This window comes from Opisthorchis viverrini (assembly GCF_000715545.1).
Source record: "Opisthorchis viverrini unplaced genomic scaffold opera_v5_102, whole genome shotgun sequence".
NCBI lineage: Eukaryota > Metazoa > Platyhelminthes > Trematoda > Opisthorchiida > Opisthorchiidae > Opisthorchis > Opisthorchis viverrini.
Genome location: NW_008751761.1, coordinates 909,078 through 936,686, shown reverse-complemented (window position 1 = coordinate 936,686; position 27,609 = coordinate 909,078). Strand labels below are relative to the sequence as shown.

The window sequence follows — 27,609 nt, the reverse complement described above, 5'->3', positions numbered from 1 at the left end:
AGTCTCTCACACCAGGTTGGTCAATGGTTAGAGGTCTGACTAACACAGTCTCCTGGCCCTCCAGGTTGGGGGTTGGAACATGTGGCGACTTGTTCCGTAGAAATGGTAATGCATTTGCATTTCCCGCCAAACACCGCTGCCTTGCGGTTAGGCCTTTGAGCCAAAGGCTTTTTAGTTGAGGACACTAATCGTCCTTCTGTCTAGGTGTGGGCGCCCTGGCAATATCCCAGCCCACGTACAACTATGAATTGCACATATGCAAATTCAAGTAATGAGTGGTTAATAAAACCGACAGAATTGACTCAACTACACAGTCAATGGCGTTTCTGCATCAAATCCACTGACCAATATACGCTACGATTGTGCCAACACCCCCAATGCTTGTTTCCGTCTCCCACGCCACCAAAACTGGGACAACTTGAATCAAAGTACCCCCGGTGCATGGATTATGGCTAATAAACTGATTGGGTGAATGAGTGAATGATCACGTGACCTTTCCTTCAGTTTCTGGAAGGTTGAATCACAACACCATTGGATCTTCACGTCTTCGTTTAATGAAATTCATTGCATTTTTTAACGCTGAAACGCTTAACATTACATTCATAAAGTTGTAAAGTTAACTATCGATTCCACTTTCCCACTCTTACCTCTTGGTCTCTTTTTTCCAGACGCTTGCAACAACAAAGAATGTAAATACTACGCGATTTGCCAAAAAAATGCAGATGGCGAGCCACAATGCATATGCCCGACTGACTGTCCTTATGTTCAGGTGAGCCTTCTCCGCCGAAAATCGATACATCCCAAAGAATCAATAAACGTTTACATTCCCTCACGTAGTTTACTGTAGATTCTTCTTCCTATCCCTTTACTTCGGATCCTAGCCAAAGCTTCTCCTGTTGAATGGAAGTAAATGGTGCTTCATTTACCGCTCCCTGGACTGCCAAAGACCGACAGTCTGCTGGCAAGCCATTAAATGTAAACATTTAGTTTGTTTAACAACTGATGATCCATGAGATAGCTCAGTGGTCAAGGCGCAAACCTACTAATCAGAAGGTCCGCGGTTCGAACCCTTTCCCCGGCATATCGACTGTTGCCATCTAGGCTTGGGCAACCTACCAGTATCTCAGCTCTTCTACTTTCTCGGGGCGGTTCGGCAACTAGGCACCAGAAGCGTGCTACAACTGAACCATCCCTTTATAGCGAATACATTTTCTGAAGCGCATTTTGATTTTTTGTTAACATTAGTCGTGGTACAACTTAGAAGGGGTTCGGAAGAAATTAAAAGGGACTGAAATAACTTTTAAAAAAGACGTGTACAACGTAGACACTAGGAAGACGAGTGTCTCAGACCGGAAGGTGAGCACGGGTTTAGTCAGCTTGTTCTAGAATTTGTCTTAGATTTCTGTTGGTCTCAAAGATCCATCCGATGTCCAACATCGCACATACCATGTTTTTTTCAGGGGGGAAAAACTGTCTGTGGCAGCGATGGAAATACGTACGAGGATGAATGCGTTTTGAAAGTGCGCTCATGTGCCGAACAACGAGAAATCTACGTGATACACGAGGGACCTTGCAGTGAGTAATCAAGTCGATTAATCTTTGATGGCAGACAAGTATTGCTAACAAGAGTTCCCACTTTGCAAATCTGACGACGTCCGTCGTTTTGGACTATCTTTTTTATTAATGATATTTTATCGGTGTACTTTGCAGTTCACTTTGGAGGGCTGTCATAGTTAAACTGATAGGCAGAGAGTGGAGACATTCTGGAGTACTAGTAATTGCTTCCGGCAATCCAAGTTCCTTTTTCAGAGGTTAAACTTTCCAGTATGTAGCTGTTTCTGGCGAGAATAGCCACAAGGATGATTTTGCTTAGAGAAAGCAGTAAAAATATCCAATCACATTTCCCATTCAAAATCTACTTAATGTGTATAATGGAAGTATAATGGAATAATCGCGCGGGGGCACGGGGGCAACTGGTCAGACCAGATGAATGTGAAGAGAATGTGAAGAGCTGGACACAAGCAGCCGAAAACTGTCTGTCACACCTAGTTTTCAAGTGTCCCTGGCGCCACCTGACTGGTGTCCTTGACAGACGATTCAGCCGATCGGCAGAACCAGGTTGAAAATTTCGATTGAAATCTCCAATTCTCCTCGTATTCACACAAGGAGTGCACCTGTCCTCTGAGAACTCATCATTTGAGCAGCCAGCCAACAAGCGACAACCTTAGGTGAACTCCGTGACTGAAGTGTGAGGGGCGTTCAATCTTGCCTAAATGCAATTTCATCTTGCTACCCACTAGCCACTTGTGACCGAGCAGTTTAGTCTTCACGTGTTAACCGGAAGGTCGCAGGTTTGAGTGGCCCCGGCGATTCATTGGATACTCATTACTGATTATTCCCAGGCTTTTCAGCGTTAGGGATTTTAATTGAGGAACCAAAATCTCGATTGAACTCTGAAAAATTCTTATTACTTTTGACCGTCAGGATATTTGATTGGCCTTCATCCGAGACATCTAGTACACCCATTGCACAGCTCATGTGGGAACATGTTTACCTGTCCAGTCTTGCTAATTCAGGTAGAGATTAGCGAAATACAATCATTTGTATATCAATTTAGTTGTGACGGGCGACTCACCTGGAACCCGGCTGAATCTCTCGTTTACAATGTTTGAAGGTGAGAATCAGCTGGGTTCCGGGTGAGTCTCCCAGTCAAGACCAAATTGGTTTGCAAATGAGTGTCCTTCGCCTATTTCTTGCTATTTGACGAAAACTCGGGGAATGCGCCTACCTGATGAGCCCCAAGAAGAGCGAAACCGGTCATTGGCTGTCGGAGAGTTTTCAGCAACCTTATCAGTAGTGCATTATGTTCACTGAGGTGGACCTTATTCGTGCATGTTAGATTTCCGAAGCTCAAATCCACACACGGCCTAGGATGACGCATTATTGATGAGTTTCAATACAGGAGAAACTCTAGTCCAGTGCTTCTCTTTGGCATCGAATGAAAAGTACACGTGTGCCTGTCCAACCGAAGGGCAGTTCAACGACGCGATTTAAAATGTAATTCATGACGCTGAGTGATGGTTACCACTTTTCGTTGGTTTGTGTGGATGAGTTAGTGTTACGTCATCTCGGTTAAAATGGGCTCTTGACTTGGCTTCACTCTTTTCCCCATGGATCTGAACCATTCCCCTTGACTGATAATGTCCCATAGCGCTCTCCAGCTATACGCCCGCTATTCTGAGATGTTTGGAAGTTCCCCGCATTTCGTCCATCAGAGCCGTCTTGTGAGTTACGGTTCACACCTCGAAACTTCCACATGCTCTGAGCCTACTGCGCACTTGCGCCATCGCTGACTGTTTGAGCAGAGTATGATAATCGCCCTGATCGTTTGTCAATTCCATCATTCATCATACATGCCAACTGTGGCATGCAATCCCCTGGTGTTAGGACCTGGTGCAGTTATTACCTTCATTTTAATTCATATGGCCTTTAGTTCTTTCAATCGGAGACGTTCCTTCAATCACATTAATCCTTCTGGAACGCCACTATAATATCAGCCGTGCTACGTACCTCTCGAGTAATTTCAGGCAATCGCGCAGTATGTGTAATGGCTGTTAAGGGCTTGATGTTGAGGTCAAAATTGTTCGTAATTTTCGGTTAGTGAAACCCGATCGGTACCCACCTTCTACCCCAATTCAGGCTACTCTGTGGTTGATTTCTGTGTACAACACCTTGAGTCGTACAAATACTGGCCTACGTCTCATTAGGATGGACTGACGAGTGGTTGAAGCGGGTATCTGTTGGTGCTGGCCTTCAATAGTTTTAGTTTCCCACTCGATTCTTTATCGCACAAACCAAAGTAGACTATCACGTGGAGACCCGCAACAGTAAGATGGCCTGATCACAACAAGTCTCTCCTCCACATGAAGCGAAATTCTAGATAGGCAGTCGCGTCCAAACATATTCCTAAAAGCCGAAACAAATTTATTCAAAATCCCCTTGCTGACCTAGTTATCATGACTGAAGGGTCTCTGCCAAGTGCATTAACCAGTCTTGCAGTGCGCTGAACGCTGGTAACAACTGTCTAGCTATTTTCAATGCTCCCACCCCTGGCGACGTTTTGACGTGTCCAGCTGACATCAACACGAGGAAGAGGTCCGTTTGTTTCCACTTTCTTGGTGAGCTCATTTGAATTTTCGGTAAACGCATTCGACTCGATTGTTGTTGATTGTTAGATTTCCAGACGGCTTTGCTTGTGAAAGACATTTTTTGTCCTGGGCTGCTCATTTAAAGACTGCAGCAGGTTTGCCATGCTCACAAACCAAACTCAAACATCGAGATTGTTGACCAAACAGTCTATGTGCCGGAGGAACTTGTCTACAAAATAGCTCATCTACATCAGCTGCTGTGGGCGACTGTGCAAAACGGTTTTACCAGAGGAGTAAGAACCGAATCGAGCGCCGTGAGTGGTGTGCCATTCGAGTAGAACGACGTTCGATCTGCTTTCCGATTTTTTGATAAAAGGACAAGTCATGCCATAGACTGTATTCTTAGTATCAAACCTACTTCACCAACTTCACCGATGTGTAATTTCAATTTTCGCTGATGCAATAGCTACTTTTCAATTCGCTGTCACAGATGATTTTTGGAGTTTCCAACCATAGGATCTCGGATATTCTCTTGAGAACTTGGTGAGTAGAGCTGTGTAAAGTTTGGACAACCCAATGGGTAGATCAAAGACAGACGACCTTCAAAATTCTAAAGTATGAAATAATGGAGAAGAGTTTCTATAGGGGTTGCGTTACTGCTCATGGCGGACTAAATCATTCTTCGCTTTGAAGCAGTCGTGAATTTTCTAATTTACTGAGATTGATGATGATGGTGACGAAAAATCCCAGTGAAATGAAGCCCTGGTAACGGCTTGGTCACGAAAAGAGTGAACGTTACCGTGGTGTGACGGTTTGAGCACCTTAGCGATCCATTGAGCTATACTGGGGAGTGTCCCCTTGACACTCACAGAGTCTCTCATACCAGGTTGGTCAATGGTTAGAGGTCTCTCCTAAAAAGCAGCCTGTTACACGGAGTGTCATCTTCAACAGACATAAATGGAATGGACTCGAACTTTTTTAAAATCCATTGTTGTGGAAAATTCCACTTAGAGCCGAAAGTTGCAAACGGCATTTCACTGAACACTGCTTCCAGCAGTCCAGACGACTAGAATGATAGAAAGCTAAGCAGTGGGTACGTGTGAGTAGTAGTGAGTTCTTCAGCACTTGAACCCAAATCATCATCTTGCACAGGAAGAAACCATACTTTAAAACTAAAACTTAATATCACGTTTGATTTCACCAACTGACAACGAAAAAGGCGAGGCATCGGGTGTGTAGGCCAAAAGACCAACCAGCGTTTCAGCTCACCTCTTGGTCTGCCACTTCTGTCACTAAGACTACAGTGACATGCAACTGAGCCCAGTTTTGGAATTTCGCACAGTTAGCTTTCAAGTGCCGTCACGAACAGGTTGGACCTTACCATAGTGTGACTGTTTACGAACCTCATCGACTCATTGAGCCATACTGGGGAGTGTCCCCTTGACACTCACAGAGTCTCTCATACCAGGTTGGTCAATTGTTAGAGGTCTAAAGAACACAGTCTCCTAGCCCTCAAGGTTATGGGGTGGAACACAAGGTGACTTGTTCCGTGGAAATGGTAATGCATTTACATTGCCGGCCAAATAGCGCTTCTTTGTGGTTAGGATTTTGAGCCAAAGGCTTTACTTGAGGACCCTAATCGTCTCCCTGTCTAGGTGTGGGCGCCCTGTCAGTATCCCAGCCCTCGTACAACCATGACATTACGGCAGTGAAGCATCGGTATTGAACACGAATTTCATGATAATGATGACAGGCTTGTCGCACATTAATTTTACTTTTCTACCATTGAGAGCACCTTCTCAATCGATGGAACAAGGACTGAGCTAGTGACTTCTCTGAGAAATGCATGGAAAATGGGTGATATTTTGACATCCTGGATAAACACAGACTTTAGAATGGGCAGCCATACTATAGAGTCGAGCAGATCCGCGATAAGGCATTCTTTCGAAAGGCCTTACGATATTAGCTCGACAGTTTTCCATATTCCTCTGTTTTATGCCAGTGGCAGCAACGCCCATGCTTTTGAACCGTGTTCTCTCGTGGCAACTAACAGACGTTCCATTCTGTCCACTTTCACTTGTGAACCAATAAACCAAAAAACCACTGCTGGTCTAAGTGGCCCAACAGAAAACAAGACTCCGAAACAACAAAACTAGGCCCTTGAGATAACGCGAAAATTCATCAAAGGCACTAATTCACCGGAGTAAAAACATTGCTAATTAGCATCGTATGCAAGGATTCTATCTGGATGAGGTCGTTCGATGGCGCGATGGCAGGTTTTGTCAAACCAATCAGACCGTGTTCTACTGCCAACCTTGTAGTCGCCACCGGCTAGTCTCGTTGAACCTCATATACAACTAAGTTACCACGGTAATGATAGACCAACTTGGGCATATCAATCTACTCAAGGATTTAGCAGTCTGGTGGATGAACGGCGACTCTCATCGATTCATTGTGGAGGCGGATGGGTTGTCAACCAATTGTCAGATCATCGTCTACTTGAGTGAGTGACTGGCAGTGAATGTCAAAAAGGAATGACAGGTTTCCAAATCCCTTGATGTCAGTATCGATGGGCAAAGGTTTGTTCTGCAACTGTAAATTTTTCCATAGTTAGTCTACGGTTAGCATCCCGAATGATAAAAAACGACTTTGGTTTATCGACTCTCGGATATGTTCCGCAGTGCAAAGTACTCCATTGAGCGATGGTTTCACTTTTGTCTCGGCTAAACTTAGACGTCTATAGGTGACAAGTATTTACATTTGTAATAAAAATGATATAGTGGTCCCTCATCACGGGGTTTTCTTCTGCAAAGCTTTATGCTGAATAAGCCAGACACCCGTGGTAGACAAGCGCAACTTTTAGGGAGTGCGACTATTTTCCACCACTTTCTGCCGAACGGGTTATACCGAGAGGCACGTAGAGCCTCGAACGAGGCTCTACAGCCAAATCTCAACTTCGTCAAAACATCCGTGGTTTGTTAGCTTTTTAAACCGGCGCTTTGGTTTGAAGGAATCCGGCGGTTTTATGCAACCCTGCTCTGTTTGTTTCATTTAATTTCTAAATTAACCGGTACAACAAATTGCAGTGGCATTCAGAATTGCCAGCCTAACCTTTTGGAGGGTAGTTGGTGCTCGCAGCGGCGTTTGGAGCCCACAATCCTCTTGGAGCTGTCGTTACCATTTACGTCGCTTGCCATCGTTCAAACACGTTGAAACCCAAATGGCTGACAGCTTTTGCAAACCCGGCTGCTGTAAGCCCGACAACTTCCTGAATATCTCAACCTCCTTTGCGATTTCTAGCTGCTTTCGGCGATCTTCCACAATCCCGTCGTGGATCCAGTCAATCATTCCCGGATCTGAAAAGAGCTGAGGCCATGAATTGTGCTACGATTTTGGTCTGGAAATCTCGCCATTGAAACAACCTCTTAACCAGTTAGTGACCATGTGCAATTATCATTCCGTATTTGCGGCACGCTTTCATGGATTTCTTGTGGAATATCATGAGACTCAGGAATCTCTGGGTCAGCAATATCCTGACAAGTTAACACTGTGGCCTAGAGAAAAGCCAAAAAGTGATGTTGGGCTTGTCCGCTTCGGTATCTAAAGGTCCTCAGGTAGAGTTGCCCAACAGTTTTCGAATGCAGATGACTAGGCCAAGGGGAGAGTTGCATCCTCAAAGACTCATTGGAAAGAAGCAACACATTCAATACTATACTTGCCAACAATAAGTAATCTGTTCACCTTGCCGTGAACACCGTTATATTAAACTGACAAGTTGAAAGTAGTCTCAATTGAAACCAAATCTTGGTCCTCAAGACTAATGGAAAAAATCAAGATGCCATCGCAGACACCTTGAACGGTCTTCTCAGGTTCAGTCAATGCGGCTATGCAGACCATTCGGTTATATTCCTTGGTATCTGGGTCATAGGTAATAAAAGGTTACCCGATTATTGCAAATAATGAGTTGAAGAGTGTACGTTACATGCAATTCGTGTTATCCCCATTTTCAACGATATTATGCCAACAGAGATTTATCTCGGAGAAACTAGACGGCGTATAACACACTGCGTTGTGATTCGGAGGAGAGATCGCCCAAACGTACTCAGTGGTACCACCCAGTTCTCGGTCCCTCACTCGTAGCGGCTGGTTGAATCCCTTGAGGATTACTGAGCTTCGAGTAATCTCCCCTCAAGTTCTGTACTTCAGCGTATCACAAAATTCGTGTTTTCTATGTTAAATCTGTATGGAACTGAGAGATAGTGGATCGTGTCTTTTGATATCTGCAAAGGAATCAACCTCAGATGACTTTTTAAACTCAACTATGTATGTACGCCGAAGAGAGCCACCGGGTAAAGCGCTTACGAAAGTTTCATCAGTTTCTTATTTGCGGTAATATAATCACAAGTGGACCTGACGAACTTCTAATCAAGTGATAAAAATTGTTACAGGAAGTCATATAATCAGGTCAGGTGTGAAATGAGGCAAACGTGAGCAGCAGGACATATAAGTTGTTTTCGATCATCTGGATTCGACTCTGTTGTCATGTCAGTTTCTTAATCTTACTGATTGCCTGTACGTGTTTTCTGTCCTATCCGACTGACCTGTAATACAACCGCTGCTGGCTGGATTTAGTATAGCCCCTCCCTCTATTCTACACGCACCTCCCCATGTTTCGTTTCTGCCATAATTATTCCATGAGATTGTGTGGTGGGGGAAAAAGCCAGGTTCCACTCCTCTTTGTCCCAGGCGATGCCCTTGTTGGTGATAATGGGATAAATCAATCACAAACGGAACACGAATGCTTTTGTCGCACTTTGGATTTGGGGAACGACAGCTGTTAACAGCTTGTGAAACCCGTAATTGGGTTGGGAGTCATCCGCTGTGAACCATACACGGATGGTCAAATGATCCTTCGTGTAATGTTGTTTCAATCATTGTGTGTCGAATTTATTCCTGTATTATTTGCTCTTCAGGACACTCTGGGGTTAGCTGACAAACTCTACTCGTCTCTCTGTATGTTTTACTCCTTTCATTTATGCCGACGGTGCGCCCATTTCATTTCATTCACGTCGGCGCGGTAGAATTTTCTATTATCCGTTATGCATAGAACAGCTGAAGGATAACAATGGCATGCGCCATTCTGTCCCCAATTCCTGAAAGAATCTGACGACATCGGTCGTAAGATCTAGTTAACTGACAGCTCCCATCAAATTGAGTATTGTTGTCGTGTTCACGTTCCGGAGTTTAGCTATAAAACATGGATTAGGTGGCGATAGTAACCCCAGTTAATTTTCCATACTACTTATGAGTAATTTTCCGTGTTATTTTAAGTAGTTGTCTGTAATTAGTAAAACCTGGGGAAGACAAAAATGAAACTAGATATTTTGCTAAAATATCCTCTGGTGTGAAATGAATCTAACTCCCGTTGCCTGGCTAGTACACATATCCTTTCTGTGTTCACGTGACCAATTTTATGATAATATGGCGAAACACACGTTTGCAAAAATTTTGCGAGAGACTCACCTCGAACCCAGCTGAATCTCTGGTTTGTGGTGTTTCCAGGCAACTGAAGGTGCTACTGTGATAATTTGATTTACGCATCGCAGATCCGGTGTAAGCCAACCGACTTCGGTTGCCCTAACCGTTCTACGGTTCAGAAGCCTGAAATCAATCAATCAATATTTCTCCTTAGAGTTGCTAACCTGAAAAAACCTATGCGATCATTTAGTCACATCATAAGCTACTAATCCTAGTACATGAGTCTTTCGTTGCAACTGACATTCCAACAGTAAATTTGTAAATGAACTGTTTTCCATAAGAATTTAAAAGAAAGCTTGCTCCTTTAGTTTTAATTAGGGCATCTCATCCCCACAAAGTCGACCTACACATGTTATGGTCACTGAAATAAAATGCCGCTGCTTAATGCAACTTGTAAATGCACTTTTTGTGCCCATGGTTTCCTATCTCCTGTAAATTTCAGGCCAGGTGGTTGTTATCCTATCTGAAATTCCCAGTAATGAATATTACTCGTTTGGCTGTAACCCCTTTTGGTTCTGAGCTCCTATGCCACTCGAATGAACCTCGAGGGCTGAGCTACTGCCAGGCTGCTCAAGCCTAGAGAGAAGTAGTAGGCATGGAGAAAATCGGGTTTGAACCACCGACCTGGTCGGTAAGTTCAACCAACCAAAAGTTCCCGAGCTCAGCTACAACAGGAATCTTTTTTTCATCTACGCAGCTCCTGTGACGTGTCGTTATTGGTCCACCTTGACTTTTGGGTTTTCGCAACTTAAAAATTAGTTTTGGAACGTTTTACAAAGCAGTATCACCCCCGCTCATGATTGAGTTGCCTAGTTTTCAGGACGTTTTTTGGGGTGGGTTGATAAAACTAGAGTTATTCTGCAACAACAGTGCAGAGGTTGTGAAGTTAATTAGACAGGAGAGGTTTTTATTTTCGACTGACTACCTAAAATCAAGGTCGGCCAGAGGGTGGTTAGCAAGTGCCAAATACGTATGCCATTGCAGTGCTAACTGCAGACGTTTTATACTTTCATTTCACCCAATGTGTTGTTTCGGGACAATGGAAACTGCTTCTTGGCTTGAGGTACATCCAAATTAGACCATTTCCAAACTGATCATCATGAGTCTTCGATATCGTCTGAGTTTGGTTGTCTTCGCATGTCCACCGTGTTTTTCCGTGCTGTGTAATGTAGCTCAGTAATTCTGTGCCGGAAAATGTTGGTAACTTAGGTGGCGTGGATGACAACCGCCAACCCATCGCTACCCACCAACACGCTCTCCAACAACGCACTGAAGATGTCACCTCGGTTGGTGGGGAAACGTTTGCAGCAAAATTGCCTAGCGCAGCGAACAATCTAACGAGAACAGCTCAGTAATTCCTGCCTCTTTTTCGAGTAATACACGGCAGTGTTGTGGACCATCTATTTAAGGGGTTGTCTTGCATGGCTTGGTCCAAGTAACAGTGTTTAAGTGTCTGTCTGGATAGATGACCAAGGGGGATCAAAACGACTAAAAGGCCACATTTTTAAGACAAACTGAATGCTTGATGTCCGTCTTTAAGCTCAACAATAAATACTGGGAGGAAATTCGTTGCCTCGGTTGACATGTTGAGCAGTTTTTCAAAAGCAAGATGCTGTAGGAGAGGAGCGTTCTTTCTTCGCCAAATACCCTCAGATGCAGAGTAATTTGGTTTTAACATGGACGCAGATTATTTCTGGTGGACCTGTTGTCTTGATTGTCTTCTTCAACTGAATGCGCTGCACAAGGTCGCTTCATATTTCATCTCGTACGATATTCGAGATATCTCAGCGAGTTTTTTGGACACAGGGCACTCCTCTTGTTTGAAAATCCGAGATCAGTTTTACCACTCTGTGGGCACATCAGGTAGATACAGTCCTGAAATTTCCGTCAAAAACGAGAGCTACTCTTGGATTCAGTTGATTCTATCGTCAAAACCAAAGTGGCATGCAAACTCAAGCGATTTGGGTTCAAGTTAAACATGTGAACGATAGAAACTCGGGGCTGCGATGAGTCCTAAGAAGAGCGAAATCGATAATAAATTGATGAAGAGTTTTCAAAAACCTTTGACTAATGCTTTACGTCTGGGAGGGTACTCTACACTTAGTGGTCTTTGTCGAGGACCGTTTTATTTAACTTTCGAAAAAGTAACTTCAATTTTGAAGAGCCTGCACTGTAGAGCTCATCTCAAAGGCGACCTTCTAGCTAGCTACAAAAGGATTTTGGACTTGTGGTCTTTGATGATAAAGTACGAATTACTGACTGACATAAACCCACATGGGATAGCATTTTTCTGTCATGCATTAGTCAACATTAGAAAACTACCCGGTGTGTGAGCATGAGCGGTTTGCTCTGAGAGAAAGGTTGGGGGAGAAGAAATCAGTTGTGGAACCGAGACTGACTGCTGACTCATCATTCCAGAAAACGGAGCAATAATTACTTCCACTGTCAATAGTCCGTGCATTCATTCTATCCTCTGCTCGAAGACAATGAAGCTAAGCGTCTTATGTTCCTTGCTCGTTGACTCACTCGCCTTTTTCGATGACTGACAGATTTACTGATCCCCACGGAATACTGTTCGATCTCCTTGCGGGCAGGAGTTGAGCGAAAAGTTGTGATAAGATGTTTTAGAAGAGCTTGGTAAAAAATCGGTGGTTTTTATTTGGGCAACGTTTCGCTTTTGACACAAAAGCTTCATCAGGCCAAGTGAACAGGTCACTAAATTGGCCAGGATTCCCATACCCACCCAAGATGTTCTGGCGTTATGTAGATGACACTCTCGTTGTAATGAAACGGGGTAAGATTAGTGAGTTTTACAAGTATCTCAATGAACTGAGTCCACACATCAAATCTAGTATGGAGATAGAGTCAACCTCGGGCAAACTGGCCTCCTTAGACTGCATGACACATAAGGTTGGCGGAAAACTAAAGACCACAGTGTACGAGAAGCCCACCGACACTGGAGCAGTTTCGAACTACTCGTTTGCCCATTCGAAGTCGGTTTTCGCCAGTATTGCCTCATCAATGTTTAGGCGTGTAAGGGCCCCGTGCACAGAAGAAGCTGATCGAACAGTGGCTTAAATTGAGGTAAAGAACAAACTTCGGGGTAGTGGATATCCAGCCAGCTTGATTAGGCGTCAATTGCGAAGGGTGTTGGTACCGGTAGCGAAACCTAACAGGGAATGGATCGGAACCGCTGTTATTCCATATAAACCAGGGACATCGGAGGTAATTCGAAGAATTCTAAACATGGCCAACATTAGAGTAGCTTTCCAGAGGGGGAACACTCTGCGCTCTGCATTGGTGCAATTGAAGGATCGCCTCCCGGCAAACAGAACCAGGGACTGTGTCTACAAAATCAAGTGTAATGACTGCATCAAAGTCTATATAGGACAGACGGCCAGGGAACTATACATCAGAGTCGGAGAGCATAGTAGAAAAATAAACAGGCCGCCGAGAAACGCAGAGGAATATCAAGTGTTACTGAAAGACTCGGCGATTGCGGAACACGCACTCGACACGGGACACAAAATAGATTTAGAAAATGTTGGGGTTTTGAGGCGATGACTACGGTCCACGTCACATAGACTGGTCGCCGAGGCGGTAGAAATAGCCATGCATCCCAGTGTTAACAGATTAGAAGGTGTGGAACTGGCAAGCGTGTGGAGAACGGTTCTGAATCAGTTGAGCTGACACGTGTTGGTGTGCGATCATCAAAAGAAAGAGTGGTCATCATCTGGATTCCACCTGACCTCAAGCCCGCAAACTAAATTGTCGGAGCACTCAAGACCACACAAAAACCAGGGCAAATTTACCAGTGGCAACCGAGATGAGTCATCAACTGAAGCACTCTGAAGTGGAAGATTAACGAACCAAACCAGATCGGAATTAATCTGAAACTCCCCCAATCCACCAAAGCAAGATTCCAGCTTCACTAACCGACAAGAGCCGTAATTGACACTTAACACTGATCTAGTGTGATATTCTGAAGAGGACTGACTTACTGATTGGTTCCCTCTCTGCCTTATAACCTGGCCAATTTGGTAACCTGCTCACTTGGCCTGATGAAGCCTTTGTGTCAAAAGCGAAACGTTGCCCAAATAAAAACTACCGATTGTTTACCAAGCTCTTCTGAAATGATGACTTCTCAATCGGTTCCAAACGTTTTCCAATTGATTGAAAACAACTACGGACCTTGTGATAAGATGGTTTTTTGGCTTTCACATTCAACGTCACACATTGTGGTTAGACTAACTCACAATTGTAAACAAGGTCGTGAATGTCGCTTGGCAAGCTGCTGACTTATCTGACTCAGTTGGACGTAGATGAAATTGATTTCATCAGAGAGAGGCTGCGACGCCACAAGACCCTGATAAATCACAAAATCTGTATAACACTATGGATGTAGCTCAGAGAACAGTTAAAGTTGTCCCTCAGGCAGACCCTCTCTACTAAGGATGATTGAATAGCAGGACTTTCCTTATTGTTCTTTTAAAAGTGCAATACAGAAAAACAAGGTCCAAAATATAGATCACCTCCCCTGAAAAGATTGTAGTTTCAAAAAAAACGCTTTGAGATCAACAGAGTCCAAACCTCGCAAAAATTGAGCCTTTCGGCATTGCCGTCCGTCTCTGAAAGCTCGCTCCGCGCCTGACAAGTGATAAAGTACACATGTGAATCACTAGTCCCGAAGCGCTACTACTTCACCAGATCAATAACCCCTGTGGAGTGGGCCTTGTTTTAACCGGTAATATGTGAGCCGCATGGATAATCCGACCATTGTTAGGAAATCCCGGTTCTGGAGAATTCGGAAGAGTTTGCTTGATTCCTGAAAATTAGTCATCACCAATACGGTTCATCAGCTGATTGGTCGATGTACGTAACTTTTTTTGTGGCTTACGTGAGCACCACATAACCGCTGAATACGTTAAATATTTGTCTTCACGAATACCGTCGCTGTCCAAGTGAGGTAAATAATCATCTCCGGAAAATGGGTTTGCTTCCCAAGGCCTCGGGTTTACATCTCCCTATCACGCGTCCCTCCATCCATTAGCAGTTGACGGCAAATCAAATGACCACTGACAAAGCGATGCGCTCACATCTTCCATTAATTTGTCAGTTCATCTCACCTGGAAACAAACGTTGACCGGTCCGCAAAATTAGTACCATGATAATAAAACCAGCCGCAGTCTCTTTTCTAAAATGTTCCGGTATTAGAAAAGGCCATAAAATGTGTGGCAAACCGCAGATTGTGCTGGCCAAGACCTACCGCCATTTTATTACCGGAATTTCTGAGCAGATGAAATCACTCAAACTAGGTCATAACTTGTTGGTGGGTGTCCGTGACCAAGGAACTTTATAGGTCGAAAAGGTGCGTATCTATTGACTGGAACAATGTGACGCTGTGTGGGTCGATTGTGTGTGGCCCACAGTCTTCACGTCTTTGTGTGACCGGGATCAACTTGTGTAATTCACAATTTCGGAATCTCTTCTTACAAAGATAGTCAGCACGACACCAACCTCCTCAGTTACTTTTTTTGGAAACTAGCCTGAAATAATGATGCGGCCATGATGCCTGTAAAGAGCTACACTCAGATCAACGAAACTGTTTTTTTTATCTGGGTTGTAAAGTTCCGTAATCACACACAGTATAATCAGCAACGTCCTTGAATATGAACGAAACTTTAAATTTGTAGCCTTGAGATTATAGACAAAGAAATAAGTAACGAATAATCGAACTACACACACTTGCATACTTTGTTGATTCGCCAGTCTGAGTGCTATTCAGAACCTGGTGAGTTGTGAGAAAGTAGCCAGAAATCAAACAAGTTCAACACCTGTTGTGTAGGAACGTCAGGTCTGCACGCCACTTGGCTTCTAAACAATGTGTGAAGCAAGAAAACTGCCACTATGCAAGAGTCCTTGTCTTTAGGACTATTTTAAATCTCCAGTTCCAGAATAACCCCCGAACTGTTTTTGACCTTGCCGTACTACTTATATAATAGTAGTAACTTCACTGAACCCCAAAACGAATTTCTTGCCTTTCATATTCGGTTGAAGACTGCCATCAGAAAAAGTATATTTGCATTCTGATACTGTCTAAAGCTTTCGCTTGCACAAGCACAAACGAAGCAAATCAGTAATTTGCAAAGACTGAAAGTTTCTCATGCAACCATTGACGAGAAAGTTCAACAATAAAACAGCTGATCGATATTATAGGGTAGAATATAAGTCTTATTTTCAGATACAGCAAGAGAAACGGTTTCACATTTGCTAGCCGCTATCTATTGTTCATTTTAAATGTAATCTCGTTCTTTGACATCATTCATCTCTTTGTTCACACCGAATGTTGTAACGGTAAAGCAACGCTAGTCAGTAGATGGTGTCTTCCGGTCAGTTTGAAATGTCCTCTGGGGGGTTTGAATAATATTTCAGCGCGCAACAGAACAGCTGAGCCAATAAGATTTTACCTTGAGGATCAACCAATGGTAGCGTAGTTGCAACAGACACCAGATCGATTGGCTATTTGAAATTTGCAATGATTCATTGGGTTTTTTCCGGATATTCGTAGCTTCAGAAACTATTCGAAAATGACCACCAAATGGATGTTTACCAGGTGCTAGAAGGTCTTAACTGTCCTGCACTTTTTCGTGAGGGCTTTTTCTAACGAAGGCGCTCCTATCGTTAATCAAATAATCATCTAAACCATTTGGACGTCCATAAATTAGGTGATACATTCAAACAAAACTTCTGGTCCGGTTTTCTTGCGATTTCTGTGTTTGTTCATAAATTGTTGTACCACGGTACGAACCACGTAGTTCCTGAACCTTTCATTCTCTATGGTATTCCGACAGCTGTCAAGGGCCTACAGTTCTGAGGCAAGACATTAAAAACTGACAACCATTAGCTGTAATTTAAAAACTCCAACCCCTGTTTGAACTTTACACACCCCGATACTGCAGTGCGATTGTACTTTCCCATTTACGACCGATAACCAAAAGTGGGATAAATCCCTGACAAACTGGGAGAGGAATTCCGATTATCGCGTATGCTCTGTCAGCTTTGTACGCATAAGAGAAATCCTTGGTAATTTCTCTGTGTGAATCGTCCCACCAAAAGCTACCGGGATTTTAATATGTGTTGGCTACATTACAAATAGAGAGGAGTCTATTTCAAAGATTACTTTTAGTACTGTACCAAAAACTCCACAAGGGCAAAATCTATAAACGAGAATAATTCTGCGAATATCGTAAGCTCTCTGCTAAGAGACTTCCATGTAACCTAGGAATATCTCTTACGCCAAAACCGGAACAAGTTGCCGCCTCATGACGTTGACTCAGTCTGATAACGGCTGCAGGTTTATGACATCCACTTGGATTCCAGACGAAGCCAAAGGTGTTTGTAGCTACTAAGAAAGCTGGCACGGACTTGTTACAGCCGGCCCTCACAGAGACTAAAAGGTAATTCCTAGCCAACGGTCTCTCCACCGCAGTTCACATTCCAACAATTTGAAAAATTTGAAAGATGGGTCTTGATGATCACAAATGTGATAGCTGTGTCGTAGGAAGTTGACTGCTGTCTCACAGTCCTTGTGCTTTCTGAGGTGGCAATTTCATTTAGGGAGAGGTGGAATTAACGGGACTTATCAGCTTGTTCTTATCAAAATGCCTCATCTGAACGCGGCATCAAAGAATATAGCCAAATATAGGATGGCCTAAGTAATACTCTGGAGCAGTGTAGAACAATTCCAAAATGTTTTGCTTCCTGTGAGACGGCCTATTCCCTCCTTATTGTTGTTATCGTTGAAAGCTTCGATTAATTCACTTCAGATTTGTAAAGTGAATGAGGACATGTTGAAAGTTTCGAGTTGGATTCATTTTGCAGATTCCTAGAGAAGACTCTTCTTATTTAGTAGTTTGGCCAGGCTTCAGAAATGCCCCCTATTGAGTGTATTTATTTACAGTTCTAACCCAATGATTACAAAGCGCTGAAACTCTGCTGCAACCGAGCAGGATTGCTTCTTCAATTCAGAAATGACCTCTGATATGAGTGTAGTACATTTATAATGAGAGTTTCCCGAGCAATTTTGGACTCTAATGTTTACGGTATGCAGTTTTTCCATAAAAACAAGCTGCTTGGAGAGGGCCCGAATTCTGGGTACAATGAAGCATGACGGGCGGTTTTAAACGGTTGAAGGTCACGTGACTCACAGTCTGGTACTTGCAAGGCGTGTTTCAATTTGTTTCTGGTAAATTAGTGAGGCAGAAACTGCCCAAAAATTGTTTGGTCAACGGACATACGAAGAACTATGCTTGCTTTGTCTATGAGCAGGGTATCGGAACCTAAGAAGCCAGGAAGCCTCGAGCATTTGGTATAAAAGATATGCTTCATGTTTCAGTTGATGCTGTGTTCGAGAAATCGCAGTATATTCTCTTGTTGGAACACCAGGTACAGGCGGCATCGTGGAGACTAAGTGTTGACATTTTCCAGGTTTGTTCTCCGTGGTCTCTGACTATTTTTTGCATAGTGTGACGGAGACTGCACAAATCCGCCTGAACAAACCGAGCCATTCCATACGTCCCACATTGAGTCTGATACAAAGAGTTTCTTCACAAACATGCATATTCAGTCAAAGTTAATTAGGAAACAACTACGCGAAATAAAACGACGGGTTGGGTAGGGAAGAAGGCACGTTTGTTGATACGACAGTGGATACCGCGGCACCATTCTCCAAAACATTTCGAAGGATTTTAGATTCTCAATCGTAAGATTGGCATGCAGTGTTCACTGCTTGGATAACCTCCAACGAAAAAAGCTTCTCCACCAGCTACTTTGGAACGTCCTAATATGCATACCCAAATCTGCCGATACTCCCATGATGAAGACGATCAATGCCAATGCATCCAATTTAAAACCGTGATGAGCGATCCAGTGAAAAATCCAACAAAAACTATGTCGATTAGAGGAAAACGAATTTCCTGAGGAATCCCTAGCTTCATTCTTTGTTGATCAGGTTTGGGAAATTATTTGGAGTTCAGTTCGTTTTTGAGTCACGAACCGTGAATTGAAATGCGGTGATTCCAGCTGCCGGAGCTTTGTTTGTTGAGGATAAGGAGAATAAGGGAGTGAGGGTGTTGTATTCGGTGGCGCGAGCAGTCAGTTGATTCCGAATGGCTTTGTTTGCCCAGTGTGTCAGGGATTGAGAGCTACACAGTGAGGGCGACAGCGATGATGCTGAACAGCCTTCGGCTGTTTGATGCAGCTGTCGTGGTTACTCATCAATTGTTTGTGTTCCCACAAAATGGTTCTGAACCAGACAGAACATAAGAAAGACTATTCGTAATGCCCTATTCATATGGTTGCTGAAAATTCGTCGACAGCCCATGATCGGTTTCACCCTTCTTGGGGCTCATCATGTAGGCGCAGTCCCCCAGTTTCCGTCAACCTTATGATCTACGTGAAACCAAATTGCACGATCCTAGCGAATATACACTCATTCGCAAACTAATTTGGTTTTTTGAGAGAGTCACCTGGAACCCATCTGTATCTCTCGCTTCTGATGTTTCATGCGATGCTCAGCTGTGTGACTTTTATTATTACAGTTGTCTTGTTATTGATTTTTTTCAATTCTTCAGAGTTGTGTCCTAATTATTCCGTTCCTTTTTAACTTTACTGAAGGTGCTATGTTTCTCGGTATGGTACGGTTGCGATTCGGCAGAAATGGTCAGTAATCAGGCCAAAGGACTCATTACGATTCATACCCCAGAAACTCACCCCACCCTTTCGTCACCAAATGTGACAAATGTTTAAAATTGCTTCGGCATAATGGCATTCTAGGCTGTTTAGTTCCTAAACGCAGTTAGAACTCGCCAAGGCAATTAACTTGATTGCGTTCAACTCCTCTATCGAACTGTGAATTCTTGCCTGGCTGATATTCGAGGGATATCGGAGTGCTTCTCACTCCGTGCATTTTCACTAGCTCGATGGAAGCACCGATTACGTTAATTGGGACAACTGTCATTCGTTGTGTAGCGACTAAAGTGTACTACCAACGGATGATCTCTTTCATGCATCAACTCCTCCCATTGGGTTTATCTTCGCCCGGATAAACCGACAGCTAAATTTAAACTCTCGATATACAGAGAGGATAGACAAAAAAATTTAGGGGAACAAAGGATCGAGATTCAGCGAATCAGAATGTGATATTCGGACTCCACAATTAACTGAGTGACATTGAGTTGAACTAAAAGTATGATGACGTCATCGAATTTACTGCAATTCAAGAAAATTTTGAATTATGTTGGCCAGAATCTCAAAATGAATAGTTAGAGAATGATGGCCGTTAAGGACAGAGGCTGCGATATATCATGTGAATTTTCCACTTGTGACAGACAGACTCCAGATAGTTTGAGGCAGTTCCTCCAAAATTCAAAAATAGTTTGATCCAAGGGTCGAAGTTGATCCGGATATGAGGATGGACTGTATGAATGGGTGAGGTTCTGAACGGTCAATAATAGAGTACACCTTTTTACTGCCTGTGTGGACCATTTTGCATTTCCAAAATGAGTGTCCAAGGGTCGAAGTTGATCCGGATATGAAGATGGACTGTATGAGTGGGTGAGGTTCTGAACGGACAATCATAGAGTACACCTTTTTACTGCCGGTGTGGACCATTTTGCATTTCCAAAATGACCGTTTTGAGCTTTCAACGTGACAAGTACTGCTTCTGGATTCTAATTCTCTGCATTTCTCTGAAACTCCAGGGAAGGGTTGGCCTCTTGGCCCATCTGGACAGTCGTATAAACCGTTAGCCTACCATCACAGATAAAATCGATGCAAGCGCACATTTTGAGTTGAGAACAACATCTGCTTACTTGCCTCATTTGTGGTGTAAACAACACATTTCAAGAAGGCCGAATGACGGTGTGTACAAAGAAATATTCGAGAACTCTTAGTCTATGCTTCCATCCAAGGACTGTAAAGAAACTCAAAAGGCATTGGCTAGAAAGATGTCTTCCAAGTAAATTGATATGTAAGTAAGTGCTGTGGGCGAGATGGTCATCCGTGGTTCGGTTCGAACCCCACCTCTACCCCTCGACTTCCCCTGTCTAGGCTTGGGTGACCTGACAGTATCCTAGCCTTCGTGCTTCCATCGGGTGGCATGGCAGCTAGGCACGAAAAGGCTGTTACAACTGATTGATCACTATAGATTATTTTTAGGTGAGTATTTGGTAATGAATCAGTATATCTATAGCAGAATGTAAAACTCATCAATTTGAGTTTGTAGGAAGTCTACCGTGCATGTTCAACGACAGACTACCGAAGATAATAATGTTTTCCAATCCCAAATCCGACTGACAAAAGATTGTCGGTAGGTAATGTAACATCTTGGCAATTCTAAACGGTAACTATCATCGGAATGATGGTTGTGGGATCTTTGCAACTTCTTTGTGAGGTCCGCGTGAGCTTCTTTTCACGTGGTTGGGAACCCTGCGTAATACAACACACTTTTTCCTTCACTGGCCAAACTTCAGCTTTCGTTAGTTTGTCGGCTTAAGCCTGGTAGGTTTTGCAAAGAATGTTGAGCACTTCTCACTGACGGCGTCTTACCTTTATTCGGTACTCAGGTACGCCAATCTCGTTGCTAATCCGATGTGTAGGCATCAGGTTTTTTTTGTCTTGCCCCACAGGACCATAAAGCTGATGGCACCAAGTCTCCGCCATTCCCTTTCTTTACCATTCCCTACAAGAGGATTGTTCTTTATAGTAATATGGAAGGTAAACAACGACAATATCACTTAATGTATTGATTTGCTAAGGTGTGTTAGGCAGGGGTTTGAACTGAGCAACCGTAATTTCAAATTGTTTACCTTCCAAACGCCAACTGCCGCTGTTTCTGCTGCTGCCAAGTAATGACTGATTAGTTCTGATTAATATCCCAAGCCATGGCAACCGTGACAACGCTACCGTTGCCAGCAGTTTGCCTATTCACCTTTCTCAGATGGTATTTATTCAACTAGATTTGATGGTGAATGGACAACTGCTGCCTCAGTTGTGTCTTGTCAGTGTGCTCATCGTATTCTGGCGTTCTTCTTCCCTCGTATAAAGTCGCCCATTGTAAACAAATCAGATATTTCCTGTGCGGAGTGTAATGAAGAAGAAACAATGGCAGATTGCTAGTGGACTGGGGAAGGTCGTCAAACAGATATAACATGGTAATATTTTAATGGAGATTTTTTCCTGCAGGTGAAGTCCATCTATTCTGAAAAGCTATTAAGCAGTGTACAGTGAAACTCCCGGGGAGTCTCGAACCCACAAACTTGCAGCTGGTAGGCTGAACACTTGGACGTTTGAACATGAGCGGCTGATCAGTAGTATGATTAGCTCTCACATTGACAGGACTTGGTGACGGAAACCACATCACGTGATCGCCTATTGACTGCCTCCTCGAGTGATGACTTTTCAGATGCACACCGCAAATGAGTCTCAGTAACGTTGAAACAGCTTTGGAGTGCTTCTCGGGTTTTCAGTTAAATGATAAAAACTTTATTAAACATTTCAAAATTTCCTTACACTACTAACAGCATGAAAAATCTTCCCGTTATATCCTCCGACTTACTTACCTGTTCCGGTAGAGTCTGGCATAAATAGCTGATAGCATTGTCGAATGCAGGCCGACCGCATGTAGTGGCGACCGGTATAAAAGCAAATGAGATACGACCGAGTCACAGTTGGATCATATGAATACGACAGGTGCCCAACGCTCCGTAGTACTGAAATGCTCCATTGAACTGTGCCTCGCGCATTATTGTTCTTTAACTCCTCACATTTTTTGGTTATGCAATTGGTTGGCTAGTTGTCCCAATTTCCTGCGGGAATATAGTTCTTCCAAACAAAATTTGATGCCATTTTTCGCTATCCTCCATCAAACAGCGCTTCTTTCCAATCTACTGTAGAAACTTGCCCCAGCGGTTGCCCACTGGGATACCAGTGTCGGAACGGTCAGTGTGTTTGTCGAGATGCGTGTCCAACAACTTCGTCGCTACTGGATGCTGAGGTATGTGGTACGGATGGACTACTGTATCGAAGCGAATGTGAACTGAAACGGCAGGCATGTTTGCAAGGAAAGGACATTAGCGCAGATCCGTCGGGAGCTAGCTGTCGAAAACAGCTTGGCAGCCATTCTGAAGATGTAGTGGCTGTGCGCCCACAAGCAGGTAGGTTAACCGGCAGGTAAATGAGACCGATTTATATGGCCACTTTTTGGCAGTAAAAAAATCAATGTTTACTGTTTCAAAATTCTTAAAGATTGGCCAAACGAGGTTAAAATAAATTGTTTTGCTTCCGCTCGAAGTCGACACTTGCCCAAGAACTGCCTGCAGGCTTACAAGTAATGTGCATGGTTCCAATTGTGACTACACAAGGGAGCCGAGATGTTGAACTGAAGGAATGCCATCTTAAAGCATGGCATAGTTCAACATGAGAAAATGTTGACATCATTGTTTTACACCAACATGCTGGTGTCATTCGTGAATGTATCCAACTGTCATCACGACTGTGCACCTAACCAGAATAGAGTGTTTTTGCCGTGCCCTCACTGACTCATTATCGCATCGTTCAAAGTTGATGGCGCTAGTTTTATGCAGAGAAAAAATGAACGTCAAGCAGATAGTACCGGCGAAACGAATAAGGCCTTTGCTACAGAGTTGTTTATTAGAGAAACACCAACTGGGCAGTTACCGACTATTGGACAAGGGAGCAAAACTCTCATATACAACTTGTTTACAAAACTGAATATCCATCTTCTCCTTGAACGATTCTTCCTGAACTTTCTGGATATTTATCGACTGCTACTCAAATGCAAGCAAATGCTGCAAATCGACTTCACAAATTCCGTAATAGATCTCACTTTTGAAGAGACACAAAGCGGATTTACCAGAAAACGTACTACTCACAAGTCTCATCAGTAGTGTCCACCGTTGCACCAATATAATTGCCAGCTTCCTGATAATTACCGTCATGAAACGTTCACATGGGTCTGCGTAATCAGTTTCCGGATCAGGTCTTCAGAAGAAGCCATTGCATCCACAGACTCCGGGTTTTGAGGTGAGTCGCACAAAGTAGTCAACACAAAATTCCCAGCAGTCTATTTTGTATTTTACAGTTGTTCCTCACAAACGTTACTCGATATAACCGATTTCTTCTTGAATACTCAGCCTCCTGTTTCCTACATGCTATGCGCGATTATTCCATTCTGGTGATGAGCATGCACCAGTGATTTTAAAAATGTTCTCCAAAACTGGGGCTTGCTTTGAAAAGGTTGTTACGACAAAAATTTGCCTGGTCTACTTGAGCAATTGCTTCATTGTGGTGAGAAATTCCGCTGCGACGCTGTTGGTTCCAACGATGCTATACACTGTGCTGCGTCACGTGTAGCGCTCTTGGGCCTTTACAAAGGTGACCCGATCTGATAAATGAAGTCTCACTACTCAAATTTCTTGTCTACGGGACCCTAGAAACGGCCACTGATCGCTCTAAAAGCTTCCGGCCGTTGCCGTGGGGCATAGTGGGTCCAAGAAATATGCCTTGCAAGTTCATGCTGTGCGGCGCTAAACTTATTTCGTAATATCACCAGCGCAGAGTTGAGTAAAACAGTTCTGCTAATGAAGGACGCTTAAGATGTTGGATTGATTAATTTTCCGTCACAGTGCTCTGCCGAGACTGAGCACACACGGTGAATTTGGCTGATTCACTGTCTTGGTGAGACCGAGCGGCTATTATCAAATTACCAGCTGGTTTCGACATTTCCTGTACTTTTATGAAGTGCGGACCACTGATGATTCCCTATAGGGACCAAACAGCTGTAGAGTACTTCTAGGCTTTTCAAAATAGTTTCAGTGACAAGACGAAATTTCAGTTGACAACGTCCACACTATCGCCATGCGACATTCGGGTTATGCATCCAGCAGTGGACAAAATGCTAGTGATGAATTAGCCAGAGTTAGCGGAAAACGAGGAGAACATGCATTTGGGCGCATCGTATTCCGTTAGAAAAGAATATCCGTTTGCCAGCTTGGCGGTGTTCGGATTTCCCGTTCATTCAATGAAACAGCCTAGTTGATCGGAAAGCAGTCCGTGTGAACCGATTATCCTTATACAGGGTGGCTTTATAAAGACTGATTGTGCTGCACAGCAAGTGCCTGGGAATGAATGCATCATGATTTCTGTTAATTGAAACAACATAATTTTTCTGNTGTCTGACCTTGATCAACGCTGACTCTCGCTGTCTGGGTTTGATACGAGGCTGTGACGCACTGTATGTTGAGGGGGCGTTTTCTGTCTGGTCAACATCTAACGGAGCTGAGAGACTCGGTAGATTTCGGGCATTCAGTGGTTGGTTGATCCTAGGAATGTGACCGTCCTGAAATTACTCATAAGGTTTTGTCACAATGTATCGGTTCTCACTGATTTAACCTTTAGATTAACCAACGATAAAAATGCTATTAGTTGAGGAAAATAGCAGAAGAGCGTCACAGAAGAAAGCACAATTGAAGACACAAAGGCCCTCGCTGCGGAGTTGTTTATTAGAAAACACCAACTGAACAGTTACAGCCTGTTGGACATGGAAGCAAAGTTCTCATTTGCATCTTGTTTACAAAACTGAACGCGTCCTCCTGAACTTTCCCGGATATTCATCGACTGCTACTCAAATGCAAGCAAATGCTGCAAATCGACTTCACAAATTCCGTAATAGATCTCACTTTTGAAGAGACACAAAGCGGATTTACCAGAAAACATACTACTCACATGTCTCATCAGTAGTATCCACCGTTGCACCAATATAATTGCCAGCTTTCTGATAATTACCGTCATGAGACGTTCACACGGGTCTGCGTAATCAGTTTCCGGATCAGGTCTTCAGAAGAAGCCATTGCATCCACAGACTCCGGATTTTGAGATCAGTCGCACAGAGCAGTCAACACAAAATTCCCAGCAGTCCACTTTGTATTTCACAGTTGTTCCTCACAAATGTTGCTCGATGTTCTTGAATACTCAGTCTCTTGTTTCACCAAACAAACAGGAAATTGGGGGCGAATTTTAGAATTCTAGTTGGGTGATTAAGTTGTGAGGAGTGCCACAATGACTTATCTCTAACCTATTGAAAAAAACGTTCTTCGGGGTTGATCCAACTGGATTTCCGAGAAAAACTATTGTCTCTATGGAACTAGGAAAATGCATTGATTTGACCCCATAAGGACTGCTTCCCAAGTGATCACATCGGCCCCACGTACCACGACTCACTGTTCACGTTGTTCGCGTACCACGACTCTTGACTTCAAAAAGCCATTCTGTGGGTACTTTAAGCCATTTTATGTACAGAATCAGGTGGATTCTGTCAATCTTTAAAAATGCGACCAATCAACTCGGGTGCGTACCGCGATACCGAATAGAACAACTTCCTGCTTCTCTGAGATTCAAACATTTGTAGGTGTGAAGCAAGCAGACCACGCCCATAAACCATGCTCGGACTGTGGCGATTCTCATGGCGTCTGAAAATAGGTACGGTAGTTTGATGGATGATTATTTATTTTTTCTGTTTCGACAGTCCTCTCCACAGTAGTTTGTCATCCAAATCAATGATTGCTTCCAAATTAGGCAACATGAGCAAGGGCGCCTAACAAAACAGCCAAAAATATTGATTTAATCCGAGTATTCGGTGAAACGATAGTCTCTTAAACGGTTTCATCAACGAGTGTGGCAAAAATCGATGACATTTGGTCTCGTGACTGAGTATTTCTCGGGACGTTTGTCACGTACGACAAGACTGGTGAACTACTGAGTTTGGCAGCTATCTGTAAGGTTTTTACTTTGTTCGCTGTTCTTATAGTATAAAATCGAAAAGCACAGAAATTCTTCAAAACGTTTACTCACTTTAGGCGTGAATTCGAGGCCACAGGCGTCGCCAACTAACTTCTCTGTACTTTTGTTCAAAAAGTGTAATATTTTGTTAGATTGCAGCGCTCTTCGCGCTATATTCATGGAATTAAATGATGAACAGAGTTTATTTTTTCACCAATAGGCTGCTCAACTTGATATTCAATTAAAAACTGGCACAGTCCTCCGTACTTCCCGGGGGGGGGGGTTGGTAATTTAGAAACGCTTCGCATTTTAGATCGTTGTACTGTGGAAATTTTATCCGTGTGCACTGACTCAGTCCCGCTGGATGCCATAATAATTAGATTTAGGCTTTTAGTGTCACAATAAAAGCCTTGCTTTTTCGCTCCATACAATGAGAACTAATGTCACGTGCATTAAATTGTTTTGAAATTGACAAGATTGCCAATGCAAAGTTGTTCCGTTCGCATCCAAACTACAAGTACCTTATTTTCATAAGGAAAACTACTCACAAGGTTGCTGAAAACTTTTCGACAGCTCACGACCGGTTTCGCCCTTTTGATTATGAAAATATACTGCGATATCTCGAATATCGTGCCAACTGAAACATGAGGCGGTCTGTGTGCAGCGCATTCAGTTGTAGAATATCATAAACGAAAGATTCAGTTGAGTCTCTCGTGTACAAGTACCTTAGTTATTTCAGTTTTCAGATAACGTGTATTAAGTTGTTACCCAAGACAGTATCTCTGTTTGTTTGTGATGTAACTCTGCTAAGCGACCAAAACTAACTCGAGATGTGAGCATCAAGCAGACTGTCTACGTTGAAGCTGGATGATTTAGGCATCAGAATTAAATCCAACTCACATGGCTTTTATACTGATCACCGAGATTTGTTCGAAACACAGGCAGTTGGAAGTTCCAAGGAATCGTTTGCGGAATGTTGCTCACAAATCCTTTAGATCAGAAAGCCTTGCCTTCATGTCCGTCGAGGAAAGCCCATATATGTATCCTATATATATAATATAGTGTA

At 43.3% G+C, this 27,609-nt stretch overlaps 1 protein-coding gene across 1 annotated transcript in view; it reads left to right on the top strand.

The window, feature by feature from the left end:
* T265_05535 (hypothetical protein) overlaps positions 1-27,609 on the top strand; it is a gene marked incomplete at both ends in the record, with an annotated part of 143,346 nt that overhangs the window by 84,799 nt on the left and 30,938 nt on the right. The window contains 3 exons of the mRNA XM_009170569.1: positions 669-769; positions 1,461-1,575; positions 22,640-22,900. Of these exons, the coding sequence (XP_009168833.1) occupies positions 669-769; positions 1,461-1,575; positions 22,640-22,900 (477 nt within the window). The remainder of the gene's footprint in view (positions 1-668; positions 770-1,460; positions 1,576-22,639; positions 22,901-27,609) is intronic.